Below are 15,441 nucleotides of genomic sequence, written 5' to 3'. Positions count from 1 at the left end.
CCAAGCGTCACCAATTGATCCAAGATTATGCCCAGGCTTGTGACACTAGCCGGGCAAGGGTACGGCGGTGTGACTAGGTACAATAAAGCTTTCCCTATTACATGCGTCACGACTGGTGAGTCTCAAAGTTGTGGTATGACACAGTGGCACTACTCAGTGGTGATCTCTGTACAACAGATGACTGTTCGTTCATGACCGACGCTGGCACCGCCCAACTTATCGAGCAGAGTCAACACCCAGTTCCGGGTACCAGCTCCAGTCTGAGAGAAATAAAATTCTTGGTGTCAGTGATGGTCCTAATCGCAATTCACAGTGTGGTCTGGGAACGTTGCTGACTCACCTTCTGGGGATTCCTTCATGGCCTCCCGAAACTTGCAATTCAGCGCTCTAGTCTCTAGTTAGTCTTCACGGTGACTTAGAAAGGGCAACAGAAGAAGATTGGAGAGTAAGTACCTAGCTGCGTCCAAGCATTCTAAAAGGGCAGTAGCTGCCTCCACCTGACCCATGACGGGCGTAGAGCGTATGCCATCAGCACGAGCATCTACAGCTCCCAGGTCGACATCGGGCACCGTAGCCGCCAGGAAGCCCTCCAGACCGACGACCTCGAGTCTTTCCGGCCCTAAGAGAGAAGCCGGTGGCGGGTCCTCCACCGGAATGGGCTGCCCGCGTGCACGCACGAAGGCGTAATGCTGAGGGTGTCGCTGACCGGCTGGGGTTGGTGGATTTCCCCCTTGAGATACGAGGACCGTCCACCCCATCGGATCCAGATCGCGAGCTCGTGGGGAGCACCAATCCGCATGCCCAGACGGAAAGCTTCGGGGCAGACACAGGTTTTCACACAAGATGGGGCTCACCGGGGCCGACGACACTGGATCGGCGATTAATGACGCCGGGGCGCTAGAGAAGTCGAAGGACGCGTGATTGCCCTCGGATTCATAGTTGCCCTCTCTTCCCCATTCCAGTCCGGGCAGCCACGCGAGAAAGCCGGCGGCGAATTTTTCGGGCTTCAGAAGCCCCTCACCCATGTAGAGGGTATCGTACTTCGAAATGGGGGTCTGGTAGTGCCGGACCAAGATTTGTTGAACGGGGAAGACATCGAAGGGGGTATGATTGGAGCTTGTCGGTAGCCAGAACCTTTTGCGCAAAGCAGCCGAGTAGGCACCGGCAAAGGTGACCTTGATGCGCGACAGAATTGGCGGCCGTGCGGCCAGCTCTATGAGAACTTGAGCGCCGAGTGCGGCGGTGTCGTGGGAAGGGCTCTGAAGCAGGCACACTTCTCGCAGAGTTTCGGGGGCCTGGAAGAGGGAGTTGGCAAACTGGGTAGCTGTGCCTCGAACACAGTCAAGGCATAGGCTGAGCGACGTGACGGGCCCATCTACTTGGGGCACGCCTGTCTTGGGCCCGTCTTCCAACGCTGCTGAGATCCCTTCGGCGGGGACGTGCTTCAATTCTTCCAAGCCGAGGTGGCCGTTCTTGGCGAAAGCGAATCGAAGAAGCCGGCCTGCTGCGATAGTGTTGCCAAGCCTATCCGAGGTTTGTAGCAGAGTGTGTCGGAGCGAATCGGTGAAACCAGGAAGGCCACGTACTTCGTTCAAAACGGTGACATCTAGATCATCCATATCCTGGGTTGCCTGGATAAGCCGTCGTATGGCTTGGTACTTCAGGTCTCTCTGGCCCTCAGCTCTGACAGACGTGACCGGTACCGGCGGATGGCTATCGACATCATTCTTTGGCCATACTATATCCAAGGCTGCATCCTCTACCAAGGGGAGTGAGGCCAAAAGCTCCTTATTGCGATTGTGAGCCTCCATGTCGGGAATGTAGGCTTCACCGACAGCATCGCCCCCCCAGTCGAACTTTGCCATGTAGTCCACAGCAGACATAGCCCTCCGCGGTCGTACAGCCTCTAGAACTGTCAAGGGACCGCTGGGGAGGTCGAACCCTCCATATTCTCGGCGAAGCTCCGCCAAGGCGCGCCGCGAGCCAATCCATTTGGCCATGCCAACCTTGAAGCCGACGATGCCGTAGCGTAGGACCCCGCTGAGAAGAAGGTCTGTGACGTCCACGACGACCATGCCCCATTCGATGTCGGGGTCGCGGTAGACGGTCGCCAGCGGTTCCGGGCGGTTGAACCCGGCATAACCGGGCGGCAGGTCGGAGCTAACACCTAAGAGAAGCGCGGCAGTGATGAAAGGGAACGGCGGGACGTTCTCTCGGTCCCACGGCCGATAGCGCTGGGCCTGGTAAGGGTCCTGGTAGGATTTGTTCCGGTTGAGCTCTGGCAGCTGCACCGGCTCGGGACGACGAAGGTTGAGCATTCCCTCATCATGACCGGCGACAAAGTAGCTTGACGCAAAGGCCATCTCGCTACCGGTGGCCGTCCGATTTGCTGGGTCGGAGAGGACGGTGACGACGCGCCCAAGACAGGCAACCAGATGATCCGCATGTAGCGACTCTTCTTCGGCCGGGGAGCCGGTGCTGGACACGGCAGCTAAGGGCCGGTGGCGACCATCAATCTTGGCCAGTACATAAAAGATCCATGAGTTCGGGCCACGCCCGTGCTCCAGGGGCTGCCAATAAGGTTGGAAATCCGTATCTGCCATGGGTGGGATTGTAAAGCAACGTGACCAACCTCTTTTCGATGATATATGGCATTCCTCCCTTCGTAGGCTCTGTTTTGCTAGACTGACTGTATCGAGCGGGAATGAGCCTGTGGTCTGTCAAAACAAAATTTAGGATTTGAATGTCCGGTAAATGGGTGAGGGGAGAGGTGGAATCAGGCAACAACATTGCTTATGTCATTGCTCGTACGTTTCTAATAGCTCCTCCGATACGTAAGGTGGGGCTACTTTTCTGTTGGAGATGGGTGATAATTGTCTTATGATCATCCGACTAAACTGCAACAACAGCATTCACCATGGCTCCAGTCGGCCATTATAATATTCGAGCAGATATGAGTGATGCCTACGCCTTAACATCTCAACGATCACCCCTATCGACCCCCTTCAGATAGGGCAAAGCTTTTTCTCCCGTCATGTCCTGCGGCTCCTGGCCATGAGCCTCACGACAGCAGTATCCAGGGGTCTGATCGCCACAGGTCGCGGCGCTGGCGAGGTATCTCAAGGGTCTGCCATCCAGCTGGCAAGTCCAGTATAAGTCTTTCCTTACGGGTCAACACAAGAGATACCCTCCTACTTGTGTCATACCTACTGACGTTTATCTACCTGACTCTGGTGAACCAAGCAAACTTGAACGGGCCCAAGGCCGTGAAAGCGATGATCCTCGCCTTGCTGCGCAACATAAACGCACGAGTATCTGTTCCACCCAAGCTTAAGGTCAAACTCATCTGGAACGGCATGTCCGGGACGGGTTCTCGGCCGCTCCCAGGACCATCGGCCACGAGACGACAACAACCTCCAATCCGAACCCGCCGCCCGAGGAGACGCCCACGAAGCCGCTGGATCGGAGGCCCATCCGCTGCTTTGACGAGGTCGATGTTCCTGGGCACGCCGACATCCAGTCGGGCTCCCAGAACTCGTATGCCACCGAACTCAGCGGCCTGCGGGACCGCGACATGATGGGACCCGGCGCGGCGCCCATCACGCTGCGGAAAACGGATAGTTACGGCGTCATACGACTTCTCCTGCATCTGGGTGCCCGGCTGCAAGACCACGGTGGCGCAACAGAGCCTTGGGTTCCGGCTGGGGTCACCCAGTCAGATCACGGCGTACTTGCTCATTCTTTTGCCTCTGTTTAGGTAACAATGGCGGTGTTGGTGGGACGTTCCAGGTCGGATGTCTCTTGTATAAGTTTGAGGGCGCGCGATGCGCATTGACGTTGACGGATGCATGTGACGATTCCAACTGCTCGGCCTGCGGGTCGCCATTTGAAGCGGCCCAATGCCAGACGTGTTGTCGCGGGATCTTGAAGGGGAAATTTGTTCCGAAAATGCAGTCCTGCGGTTCGGTAGCTTGGGCCATAGCTGGCTAGGAGAATAGGGCGCACTCAAAGCCGTCGTCTGGCATATGGATATTATTTTCAACATAGCCCTAGCCTGTTATCATCACCTTAACACTCGACAGTTCCGTGGAAAGCTTCCAGGCTAGTGAAGGGCATTGTGCCACCATCTATAATGATTATTATCAAACCAGGCATCAAAGGATCTCATGGGCCCCGTAGCAAAATCTCTACAGCCCATATATAGCCCTCGCCAAACTCAAAGCCTCTGGTCAGGATCCTCGCCTTGGCAAGAGTTCCGTCCTCAAGAGCCCATTCGGACTGGAACTCGGTAGTAAGCCGCTTAATTTGTTGCCCGGCTGCATTCGGTTTCGTTGTCTCTCGTTGCCAGGGGATGCCTTCCAAATCGAGTATATCATGGCTCATATGAAGGGTTATCTCCCCCCTCGGTCCCGACTCAAATATATGAATGGTCAGGTCACGCTTGCAGTCATCCGAGAATGTCCGGTAGTCCATTTCATGGGCGCGGTGTGGATCAAATCTGAGGCCCGTTTTGTAATCCGACACGCCGTGGTACGAAAACGTGGTTATTACCACAGAATTTGGGTAAAGAGACTGAGTGACCGGCGCAATGTCGAATGTCTGAAGAACGCTTTGACTAGGCTGCTCGTTTGGACTCGAGGGCATAAATAGCTCTGATAGTGCCGCCGCTGGGACTTTCACCTCAAGTAGATGAGGCGTCCTTGCCATTGGACTAGGCGCATATCTCTGAGGAGGCCCGTATGGAAAGGTCAACAGGCAATACAGTCGTCTCCCTAGAAGATCTTCGCCCAGGGGCAATTGGAAAACCTCATTCTCGCAAAAGATCCACATCAGTGTTGCTGGCCGTTGTTGGATGATGGGGAGTGTCGGAGCCGGCATGGATACGACATAGTTCTCACCTCGGTAAAGCCTATACGGATAGCTTGACCGGAAATGATTGGAGCTAGAAGACTAGGATCGACTTTAGCCAGGGGGTTTCGAAATGTATCCGAGTCTTGTGAACTAATGATGTCCTTTGAGTGGAGGAAGTCTTTTGGCGACCTTGCTAGAAGCCCGTGCAGCTCCGTTGCCTTCGGGAAATCGCATGCTGATCTTGTGAGTGCCTGGACCCGCTCCACCAAGTCTCTGCCTTCTGACAGGTCCAGGTGTACGTGCTCCCCCCAAGCAAAGATTGTGTGATCGTTCGGATACCGCCTAGCTATCTCCTCTTGAAGACGTTTGAAGGCGTTGTCACCTTTTCCATATATCAGTGGCATGTTGATGCCAAAGATGCCCAGAAGGGAGTAAGCCATATCCTCTGTTCTCGAAGTAGTCCTTCGAGCAGCCCAGGACATTCTCTTCGCGACACTAGTTTCCTCAAAGGAGCCCTCTCGCAATACGACGGCATCTATACCGGTAATGGTTTCCAGCTCGTTGCCGAGGTCCTCCTTTCTCCCAAGAAACCGCCAGTCCTGGTTGACGAAAATGACTCTCTTGGGTGCTATAAGCTCTTGTAGCGTCCATCCACGTTGAAACCACCTAGACGTCCTGATGTACTCGAAATATCGGACATCCTGGAGGTACGCATAACATACTAACGCCTGTTTATACCACCGATACATTGAGTTTATGGCCTCAGAGAGCTCAGAGCTACTCTGTTTGTCAATACAACATCTGCCCCCAAGAATTGAATGTCAGTAAGCCGTATACTGACGCAGAGATCCTATATAACGATTGGTACGGCTTACGTGTCTACCCAAACCCATTCGATTCCGTTCTTCAAGGCCTTCTTTTGGCATCTCGCAATCTTCTCGTAGCCGCGCATCCTGTGGAGATTATATCGATTCCGATGTCTCCAATCCTCGGGGAAAGCGCCGAAGAGGGAGTCGGACGAGTAGGCAGCTTGCCAATGTTGGAAGGACACTTCCCCATCGCCCCACGTGTGCGACAAAATGGCATATTGGGGTTTATCCTCGTCAGAGATGAAACACTTCAATTGGCTGGAAGCAGAGTTAAGGAGCCACATCGCGGTTGTATCCTACTGCTCGAAATTAATCGGTCTTGGTGGGCCTTTTGTTCGTACCAGAGAGGATTGGTATGAGTTGGAAAAGAAAGAAGGAAAAAAGAATCAATTGTGGGCAAACAGGCCTGACAGTACGGGTGATTGGGGCTGCTGATAAAAGGAGACACCTCTAGTGCGGGGCTTTTTCTTAACAGCCTGAATCTCATGCACACATGTCCAATCAAACGAACATTTCACGTAGTATTGCATTGCAGATGAGGCTTGTCAGGCAGACGTGCGCAGCTGGCTTTACACTGGGCAACGATTAAGGAGATCATCATTACATTTGGACCCCTATTCGTCGGTACACCAAGCGTTAAGATGTAGCCACACATCTTGGCCAACGAAACCATGTCTTTTCCCTAATCCCTCAGTGACATTCGATCGTCATACTGATCACGAAACGAGCTGCTACGTCTTCCTCCAGACCAGCGGCGCCCTCTCGGGATGCAGCATCTGCAAAAGCAGCACCGCGTACGAGTCCGTCTCGATGAGACGCACCACCCGCTTCCGCGCCGCCTCCGGCGTCTCCCCCGGGAAGACGACCGGATCGACCCGCCAATGGCGGAACAGCACCGCCATGGTAGCCACAAACTCGACCTGTGAGAACTTGCGGCCCACGCAGTCGCGGGTGCCCTCGGACCAGCCAATGAAGGCACCGCGAGGGGGCATATTGAACTCTTCCGGGTCGCCGCCCTGGATAACGGCGGGCCTGATCCAGCGCGAGGGCCGCCAAATCAGCGAGTCCTTGCCCCAGAAGCGAGGGTCCGTGTGGATGGCGCCGTAGCTGGGGGCCAACATGCTTTGCGGAGGGAGAACGTATGTCTTGTCGTGGACGGTGACCGGTTGAGCTTTGTCGGCGTTCCACTTCAGTCCCGGCACCGGAGTGTAAAGGCGCATCGTCTCGTACATGACGGACAAGCAGCGCTTCAAACGCGGGAAGTCGGTGCGGTAGTCCCATTCTTGGGGTTCACGGTCTCCCAACACGCTCTGTATCTCTTCCGAGATCCAGTCTTGTACTTCGGGGTGCGCCGCCAGAAAGTACAGGGCAAACGTGAAGGTGTTGGCGGTGGTGTCATGGCCCGCGAAATTGATGGCGAACATATTGCCGTAGATTTCACTCTCGGTCAGTGACTCGGGGTCTTCTTGGGAGGCACGGACCATGAGCGTCATGAGGTTGTTGTCTTCGGTAGCCTTCCCTTCTGCGGCTGCTCGCTTCCCCTCCTCGTACATGTTGGTCATGTATTCATGGAAAGAGAGCCAAGCTTGGTATACGTCGCGGACCTTGCGGGGAAGCCATGGAAACGATAGTACCTTGGTCCCCAGTCCGAGGATCAGGACGCAGTTTTCCAGTATTGTATTGAGGGACTGCTTGTAGTTGCCGGACGGGCTGCTGGAAGGGTCTCTCTCATCGGCACCTTCAAACTTGAATGACTTCCCGAACGCAGCGCGCGAAAGTACATGAAGGGACAAGGTTCTCAAGTCTTGGTCAGAGGACCTGATCGAAGTCTTAGAGGTCCAGTATTGGAGCATATCACTCGCTAAAGTGATTGCTTCAGACCATACAATCCTATTATTCGCCTCATTGAAGCAATGGGTCGCTATTCGCCGCTGTGTTTTCCAACGTTGTCCTTCGGCCTGAGCAATGCAAGGATTAGCTCCCCGATGTTGGTCACGGAACTTGATGTTTGGCACTTACGGTGGATATGTTTGGGCCAAAGACATTCAGTATCTCTGTCATGTCACCGTGTTGTTAGCCAATCTTTGCATCATGCGGTTGGGGGTAGCTATACAACCAACCTGTGACAAAGACGGGCCGGGTGAACTCATTGCCTCTCCGAAATACCGACATCAAAGCATCGGGGTCATTGAGATAAACCCAGTTCTTGAGGGGCGTCACCAGGACCCAGATATCACCCATCTCATAATGGGAGCGCCATCTGTCTTCAACTTCCCAGCCCCGCCAGTTGTACCTGGTGAAGCTGTTGTCGCCAAACGGCAAACGGCGGAAGAACGGGAGAACCTTCCGATCTAGGAGGACCCAGAATGGGTTTAGAGGGCTGATGGGGATGATACGTATGGGAGCACCAATGGTTTTCGCCAGCCGATAGTTCTTTAAAAGGCAAATGGCATTGTTCATTGCTGCAGCACCTGCCAACAGCACAACAGCAGCTAACAACATTGTTAGCCCGGCCATCGAGATGACTGGGTTGAACCGTCGACGTGATCAACAAAGAGACAGACAATTGGATTGGGTAGCGCGCGTCGCTGGTCAATGATGGGTGATGGGTGTAATATGCCGATCAAACTCAATATTTCATGGATGTATGTGTGTTGGTAAAAGTCTTAACACGAAGAGTGAATCAGCGTCCAGGTGAAGTAAGGGGAAGGTTGAAGAAAGGAAAGATCACGCAGTAGAATGTGGCACAGGCGGGGAAAGATGGGCGGGAGTCGGGAGGATTCTCGGCAAATTAAAGTTGTAAGGAAGAACAACTTGAGCCCGATTCGTGAAAACATGCGCTCGGTTACGGCGCAGTTCAGGTACTCATGAGTACTGTTGCAGTACCCATCTAGTCTCTATTAGGTGCTTCGAACTTACCGTTGCATTGGGGATCGGGCCGGTGAATTGCCCCCAAATGCAGTTAGATGCAACCCTACAAGGCAAATGCAGCATAGTGGGTTTCATTTGGACCCCAATCACCAACGAAATTAGCCCAGCCTCCATCGGGCGCGTATCTTGGAGCTTGGGCTATCTGACGAATAGCTGACAAAATTGCCAACCGCCAACCGCATGATGAGCTACCCTTGTCTGCGTAGGGTTGTCTTAGCGAAGCCTGCAGCCCATACACTACACCCACGGGGGGGTGGCATGCGACATACCAGACTCACCACTAGCATTGCATGCCCAATCCAAATATACAGGCATCACAGTATGGCCTCTGAACATATAACGATGCTCTATGTGTTAGTAGTGTCGAATTCATGGACATATGGTTCTTCTGTCAACCATGGATGCTCTATGCTTTGCAACCCACAGCAGCAACGCCACGAGCGCCGGTGGCTTACCCATCGTCTCTGGCCATTTCAAATCTCGGAAACCTTCGGTGAGTCGAACTCCATGGGTTCATATCGAGGATATCATAAGCATCAAATTCCATGAACTGAACAAATGACTAGATCCAAGCACCTGGCTGCCCGGTTCCCTTAGGGCTTGGACACGCATTCATTACTTGGATGAACGTCTATTTCTGGCTGTCCCTGACAGCCATTGGGCTTCTGATGATGTTTCTTACCTACGTGGCTACCACAGTCCAGTTCAGGCAGGCCATGGTTGATGCGAAATGCAAGAGAGTACGAGAGGTACCAGTTGTGCCTTATTGGATTCCCTTGGTATTTCATGCTTTTGGGTTTCTAAACCCAGCTGGATATATTTTGAAACTGCAGTAAGGAAGCCCATGAGTCTTCATCAGCCTTAATACCTGCGTTTTATAGTTAACTGATGAATGATCAGAAAATCGTTCGCTTCGGACTCTCCCCTTCAGCTGAGAGCCGGTCCTTTCCGATTCTTCGTTTTCAGAAGCGTTGAACATATCAAAGCCGTGTTCAGAGCCTCGAAAAGAACAACCAACAAGTCTACCACGCTCTTCGCCCTTCATAACCTCTTCGGTCTTCCGAAAGAGGCAAAACAGTTCTTCCAGGATGATGACTCCGGGTTGAGCCTCAAGCCACGGAGCGAAAGTCGCACAGCTCCAGAAAATCGCATCAACTACCTGATCAACTTCAACGTCAAGAAGTACCTATCGTCTGACTACCTGGATGCTCTGGACCACACCAACATGAAGATGCTACTTCGCCATCTTAATACCTTTGAGGTCGCCGATGATTGGATCGATTTCCCAGATCTTCATGCTTTCATTCAGCTTGTGATCATGAGGCCAGCAATTGAAGCTTTGGTTGGTTCAGAGCTCTTGAAACTCTGCCCCAGCTTCATTGACGATCTCATGACATTCCAACAGTCTGTTCCTAGCTTCCTCCGTCTTGTGCCACGTTGGCTCATCCCGAGAGCGTACCGAGCCCGAAAACGACTTCTAGAAGCCATCAAGGTATGGCATGAGCATGCCCATGGGAGTTATGACTGCTCTAGGCTAGATTCAGAGGATCCTAAATGGGAACCTTTCTTTGGGTTTATACTTATGAGAGCCAGGGGACACTACACCCTGGACGCGTCAATGACCCCTGATGCTCGAGCCACAGAAGATCTTGGCCTAATCTTCGCGTGAGTCATTTCATTCCTTTCTGATTTCAACATCTTGACCCAGGATCTTCTATTGGAAACGTACTAATGATTGTATCAGTGCCACAACAAATGTTGCGATTTCCATGTTTTGGTTTGTTTTTGAGGCCCTCAAAAACCCTGTCCTGTTACGGCAACTAAAGGCCGAAGTTGATGAGTGTATTACCAATGGCAACATCGATGGTCAGTTCAAGAAACTGGCAACGCAACCTTTATTGCAGTCTACATATGCAGAGGTCTTGCGTCTTTATGTCGCAGTTATGCACAGCCGAGTCGCTGAGTATGAGAGCATCAACATTGCGGGTTATACCATCCCTCGTGATAGCTACGTGGTTATGTACAGTCGAAGCTCTGCGCTTGATCACAAGGCATGGGAACAGGCAGGAAGAACCCTCAGGAAGCCTCTGGAGGAATTTGATGCTGAGCGCTTCTTGGTTGATGCTGACTGGGTGCGCCCTACGCTGGCACGAGTGCGCAATCAACCCATCGAAGAATTGACAGGCGGCTCGGCTTCAGCATGCGCCAACAGGAGGTTTACTGTCGAGGGCCTACTTGGGCTTTGGACCCCTTACGGTGGTGGAGACCATATATGCCCAGGGCGGCATTACGCAAAGCATCAGATGATTTTGACCTTTGCAATGCTGGTTGCAAAATTCGACTTTGAACTCACGGGCTCTGGCGTTTCAAGCGTCCAGCCTAATATGAGTTATGCACCGTTTGGTGGTCTGCCTCCAAACTGTAAGGTCCCATTCCGAATTCGGAGGAAAGCGACTTTGTAAAAGGAGGAAGGGAAGGCGGCAAACCGTGCGGCTAGATGTTTTCTTGATTATTATTCATCGCTCTTATTTCATCATCGCTCTTATTTTATATTTATTAACTCGTTGTTTGATGTCTTGCAGCAGCGGAGAGGCTATGTTGTTTTTCTATATCTCTCTTTCGTTTTGCATCTGACAGACATAAGAATCGCCCAATATACCTATACATTCTTTTTGAACTAATCGCCCTTGAATGAAATGTGATGTTCAAGATATAATAACTCCATGAACATAAGCAATACCGAACACCTTACTTTTCGTTTCCGACTCATTATCGCCAATCTCTCTGTCATCAGAAGCTTACTGCATACTTTCAACTCAAACAGAAGGAGCAGCGTCAAGTCAAAACTAATCTACATCAAGTATCTCTCGGTCGCCTATGCTTCAGGTTCAAAGACCACGTTAATCCTGTTATGCCCCAACTGTCTTCTCTGAGTTTAAGATTGTCTTTATTGGCTATGAAATACCCTCGCTAATATTTATTCCGGGACGATAGCAATCTGGGTGACGTAGAAGCCAGGATTTGCGTATCCGATGGATATCTCAGATAACCACATAAACAGTCTCATATGAAAGGTGTAACGCCATCTTCAGGACTGTTAGCCTGCTAAGCGACACGAGCACACTGAAGAGGAAGGGAGTACAAACAACCAAGCAAGGAATTACCGTAGCAATGGAAAGACCTAGTGGATAGGATTAGTTAGAAGAGGTTTCTGGACAGGGTCAAGGCGAGAAGGACGCCCATTGTAGCTTGCTATGAAACAGGAAGTCAGATAAGAAAACATATACTTACAGGTAGCTGACACTGGACGCAAGCCACACGACTCTCCAAAGGCCTGCAAGCATGGAAGAGCTAGTAGAGCGACCAATATGAGAGTGATCGGTGAAAATCGAGGCGGAAGGCGGTGTTGGTCAGGGTGCGGTTTGTCCCCAAGCCTGAGTCCAAGTCTGCGTATCTCTTCGGGTATCTGCTGAAAGTGCGCCATGTTTATCGTGAGGAAGTGCCATGAACATATTTCCCATGATGACATACTTCCCTTTCATATATTGGTGGCACAGAATGCCGGAGCATTCTTCCAGCTGTATTTACCACCCAACAGACGAGACGGCCTTGAGATGGGTGGTTGTTGGTTTCGGACCTTGCTCTTTGTCCTTGTGCTTCATACATTCACTCCCCCCATTTTGGACACCCATTGACAAGGCCTTACCTGCCTGCCGTTCTTGTTGGTGATATGGGGACGGATAATTCTGAGCGCCTAAACGGCTCCGGGTGCATCGGGGGCTTCCGTCAGAGTTGGGCAAACCTTTGTTGGTTCTTACTTGAGATCAATCTAAATTGATCTTCTGCCTCTGCATCAGGCAGATCGTGACCGTGCAGGAGTGGCAGAGGTGTGATGAGTGCAGGTCTGTGTCGTAATGTAAATAGAATGCTACACCCAAGGCGTTCATGTCCAGGCTGTGTTGCGGTGATGTAGTCGGCATTTACAACAACGAGATGGCATTGGAAGGTTAAAAATGAACCGCGTCAACCTTACCGTGAATGGAATCTCCTCCGGGCCCACTCACATATTGGCCTCAGTCGCGGTGGTGGATTGTAGCAGGCTGCATTGTAACAGCTCCTAGTCAGGCTTGCAGGATGCACGGCGCTTAGTTGGGTTTATGACTTGTGTTTATGTGGTCCATTACGGTACGACGGGAAAGAACCCCCCGTGCAGAAGCCTCGTATTCTTCAGGGCTGTGCAAAGTGCCGAGAAATGTATGCACAAGTAGATGTCTACCCAGAAGGTCTACCAACTCTTTCGTCCAGGCGTGTGCGTCGCCTACCTTGTCGATGACACTAAGATCCCCTCCACGGCAAGACGGGTTGTAACCTCACTATCATTTCGTCTTTCCGCCAAAGATCCCTATTGGTCTAATGGTGCTTGCTGCCAATCGGCAGACTGGGATCCCCCCACCCAACACGACGGGTTCAATGCAAAGTGGCATGACAATCGGACCGCCACTGTAGAACAGCGTCGCTACGGGCGCCTACCACATCCTGTCTCGGACCAGAAACCCCACACTGTTTGTTTGTTCTCTCCCCCTAGTGGTTGAATGTTTGGATATTTTGCAGAGCAGACGCTAACCCTCCAGTGTGCGGTTGTTTGCCGGCTCGCCGGTAACCTCAAGCCGACCCACAGTAGCTAAGCGGGGAACTAATCAGGGATGCGCTATCACGTGATCAGGCACTTTGAAATTTGCGCTGCTCGGTTTCTCACAAGATCATATCAGATTACCTGGCTCAGAAAGTAAATGTAAAGAAGAACATGACTCAGCAGCTCCCCGGGATCACATTTTTCAGACGATAGAAATGATGTAAGTAATAAGTCGATTAAAGAGGAACTGAAGAGACCTATGGAGAGTACATATGATACGCGACTAGGCATGCCTACAGGTATTGGGGGTCACTACCATCTCAAAACCCCTTCCATAAATGATGCGGTTCAAGCGATAGCCTTGTGAGCCCAGCGCAGATGAGGGGTAGGGAATCCCAAGGGTCCATCGGCTCTTGGTGTTCCATATGACAAAGCTTCCATACTCGGAAAACCTTTGTCAAAAAAGGCATGCAGGGGGGTTGATGTCACTAGCCGCGGGTGGGCCATGACTGATTAGTGACGGTAACTTCGATCTGATGTGTGATTTGATCCTCGTCTTGTGATCCAATCCGGGGAGTTCCTTTGCAAGCATAGACCACAGGGTCATGACCGTTTGGCACAAGGACAGGCTGTCGACTGTCTTGACTCCTTCGGGTGATATGCTCGGGGCCGATTCGAGAGTTGTCCAAGACAGTGGATTGAGACATAGAACCCAGATCGGCCATATCTCTTCCCTGTGGCCGGTTCCTCTTCGCACGGATTCGTGACATCCTCCTTAGGAATGACTCGGATGGTGTGAAGACCGGCTTTTTGGTTACTGACGGTTTGAAAAGTTGTGGAAATGCGGATAGGCAAGATACCACAATAGCTGTGTGGATTGTCTTAGCACAAGTCCAAATATGGAACGGAAGTTGAAATAATGCGCAATACATACCAACACACGGCTCGATGAAACTCCAAAGCCAAAGATAAGAGTTGTCGATATTTCCATCCGGCCTCCTTGTTGAGCCAATATCGGCAACTCTTACGATGGCAATGACCATTGTGATGATAGAAAGGGAGAAGAGACCTAGAATTGCGAACTTCTTGGCCCATCGGATCTGAGCCTTCCAGAGCAAGATCGCCGGAAGTGACATAACTGGCGCGGAAAGTCAGCAACCATGGAATCGTAAAAGCTTTTGCGAAACGTATCTTGGGGGTACATGCTCATGAAGTCGGTCAGAACGTCCAGTGCGCAGTTCGCCTTGAGAGTTTTGATAATGAAGCTCACAGACGGAGCAGTATTGCACTCTTGTAGCACTGTTTCAATCGGTCCAACAAGGCATTTGTAATGGACATTACCGACGGCTCCGAAGTAGCTGCCCAAAGTGATGCCAAGCACCGGCCACCAGATCCAACGAAAGTATTGTATGCTGGCACCAAGTCGTCTGAAGAAAAATAGGAAAGCGAGCTTGATGCTGACAAGAGACGTGTAGAAGAAGAGCTCGGCAATCAACGATGCGAGTAACCACTGTCTCATCCAAGGGAGGAAGTTCTCTGGGTCGTATGTCTCAACTCCTGCTTGGACATTGAGGACATGATACATCTTCCCGGCCCCCCACTGCCATACTGCTGCAGTGATCAAAACCAGAGTGAATGCAAAGGCGGCGAAAGCGTCGTCCCAGTAGAGTCGACGGGGCCCTTTGAAACGGGCAAAAAGACGACATGCGAGCACAAACCCCGATACAGCCGTCCCAGTCCATGCACACGCCTTTATACAGGTCAGTATGTGGAGGCACAGTCAAAGCCTGGAAGATGTATGGAATCTTACGATGAACCCAGCATAAGGGACCCCCGGGGGCGTGACACCCTCAAGGCTCTGACGTGGAACAACGTTCATGTTGATAAACTTCGGCTCCGTATAACAATGAGTGATCCAGTAGAGTATGATGTGATGAGTATGAGAATCGATTCGTTAGGGAAAATGGTAGTGTGGCGAACTGTGAACTCAAAAGTAGGAAGAGAGACAGTTAAGTGCGAAGAAGTTGTCTTCTGATGCTTACAGAGAGCTTCAATCAGCGAAGTACAGTTTCATAGAGTATTGGCCCATACGTTCCCTGTCCCAGACTGTGATGGCGTGTATCTCCATTCTTGTTAAGTCATGTAATGCTGTGCCGC

General features: G+C 51.7%; 7 protein-coding genes across 7 annotated transcripts; 1 reads left to right on the top strand and 6 right to left on the bottom strand.

Annotated features, from left to right (window-relative positions):
- Positions 1 to 216: 216 nt before the first annotated feature.
- Positions 217 to 2,603, bottom strand: PG985_011426 (uncharacterized protein; the record flags this gene model as incomplete). The annotated part of the gene is made up of 3 exons (XM_066831193.1): positions 217 to 260; positions 341 to 387; positions 454 to 2,603. The coding sequence occupies 3 exons, from the start codon at positions 2,601 to 2,603 to the stop codon at positions 217 to 219; spliced, it is 2,241 nt and encodes a 746-aa protein (XP_066681875.1).
- A 739-nt stretch (positions 2,604 to 3,342) lies between these two features.
- PG985_011425 (uncharacterized protein) lies at positions 3,343 to 3,576 on the bottom strand (the record flags this gene model as incomplete). Its single annotated transcript, XM_066831192.1, has 1 exon — positions 3,343 to 3,576. One exon carries the CDS (start codon positions 3,574 to 3,576, stop codon positions 3,343 to 3,345), a length of 234 nt encoding a protein of 77 aa, XP_066681874.1.
- Positions 3,577 to 4,164: 588 nt separating this feature from the next.
- Positions 4,165 to 4,878, bottom strand: PG985_011424 (uncharacterized protein; the record flags this gene model as incomplete). Its single annotated transcript, XM_066831191.1, has 1 exon — positions 4,165 to 4,878. The coding sequence occupies one exon, from the start codon at positions 4,876 to 4,878 to the stop codon at positions 4,165 to 4,167; it is 714 nt and encodes a 237-aa protein (XP_066681873.1).
- An 844-nt stretch (positions 4,879 to 5,722) lies between these two features.
- PG985_011423 (uncharacterized protein) lies at positions 5,723 to 6,004 on the bottom strand (the record flags this gene model as incomplete). Its single annotated transcript, XM_066831190.1, has 1 exon — positions 5,723 to 6,004. The coding sequence occupies one exon, from the start codon at positions 6,002 to 6,004 to the stop codon at positions 5,723 to 5,725; it is 282 nt and encodes a 93-aa protein (XP_066681872.1).
- Positions 6,005 to 6,451: 447 nt separating this feature from the next.
- On the bottom strand, positions 6,452 to 8,237 carry PG985_011422 (uncharacterized protein; the record flags this gene model as incomplete). Its single annotated transcript, XM_066831189.1, has 3 exons — positions 6,452 to 7,678; positions 7,740 to 7,774; positions 7,841 to 8,237. The coding sequence occupies 3 exons, from the start codon at positions 8,235 to 8,237 to the stop codon at positions 6,452 to 6,454; spliced, it is 1,659 nt and encodes a 552-aa protein (XP_066681871.1).
- An 811-nt stretch (positions 8,238 to 9,048) lies between these two features.
- Positions 9,049 to 11,113, top strand: PG985_011421 (uncharacterized protein; the record flags this gene model as incomplete). Its single annotated transcript, XM_066831188.1, has 4 exons — positions 9,049 to 9,144; positions 9,218 to 9,483; positions 9,552 to 10,316; positions 10,396 to 11,113. 4 exons carry the CDS (start codon positions 9,049 to 9,051, stop codon positions 11,111 to 11,113), a joined length of 1,845 nt encoding a protein of 614 aa, XP_066681870.1.
- A 2,659-nt stretch (positions 11,114 to 13,772) lies between these two features.
- Positions 13,773 to 15,163, bottom strand: PG985_011420 (uncharacterized protein; the record flags this gene model as incomplete). The annotated part of the gene is made up of 4 exons (XM_066831187.1): positions 13,773 to 14,152; positions 14,219 to 14,384; positions 14,444 to 15,034; positions 15,095 to 15,163. 4 exons carry the CDS (start codon positions 15,161 to 15,163, stop codon positions 13,773 to 13,775), a joined length of 1,206 nt encoding a protein of 401 aa, XP_066681869.1.
- Positions 15,164 to 15,441: the final 278 nt, after the last annotated feature.

Source organism: Apiospora marii (genome assembly GCF_038362585.1).
Source record: "Apiospora marii strain CBS 49790 chromosome Unknown utg000007l_segment0_segment0, whole genome shotgun sequence".
Classification (NCBI taxonomy): domain Eukaryota; kingdom Fungi; phylum Ascomycota; class Sordariomycetes; order Amphisphaeriales; family Apiosporaceae; genus Apiospora; species Apiospora marii.
Note: the sequence above shows the minus strand (reverse complement) of the source record. Positions and strands in the feature narration are given on the sequence as shown.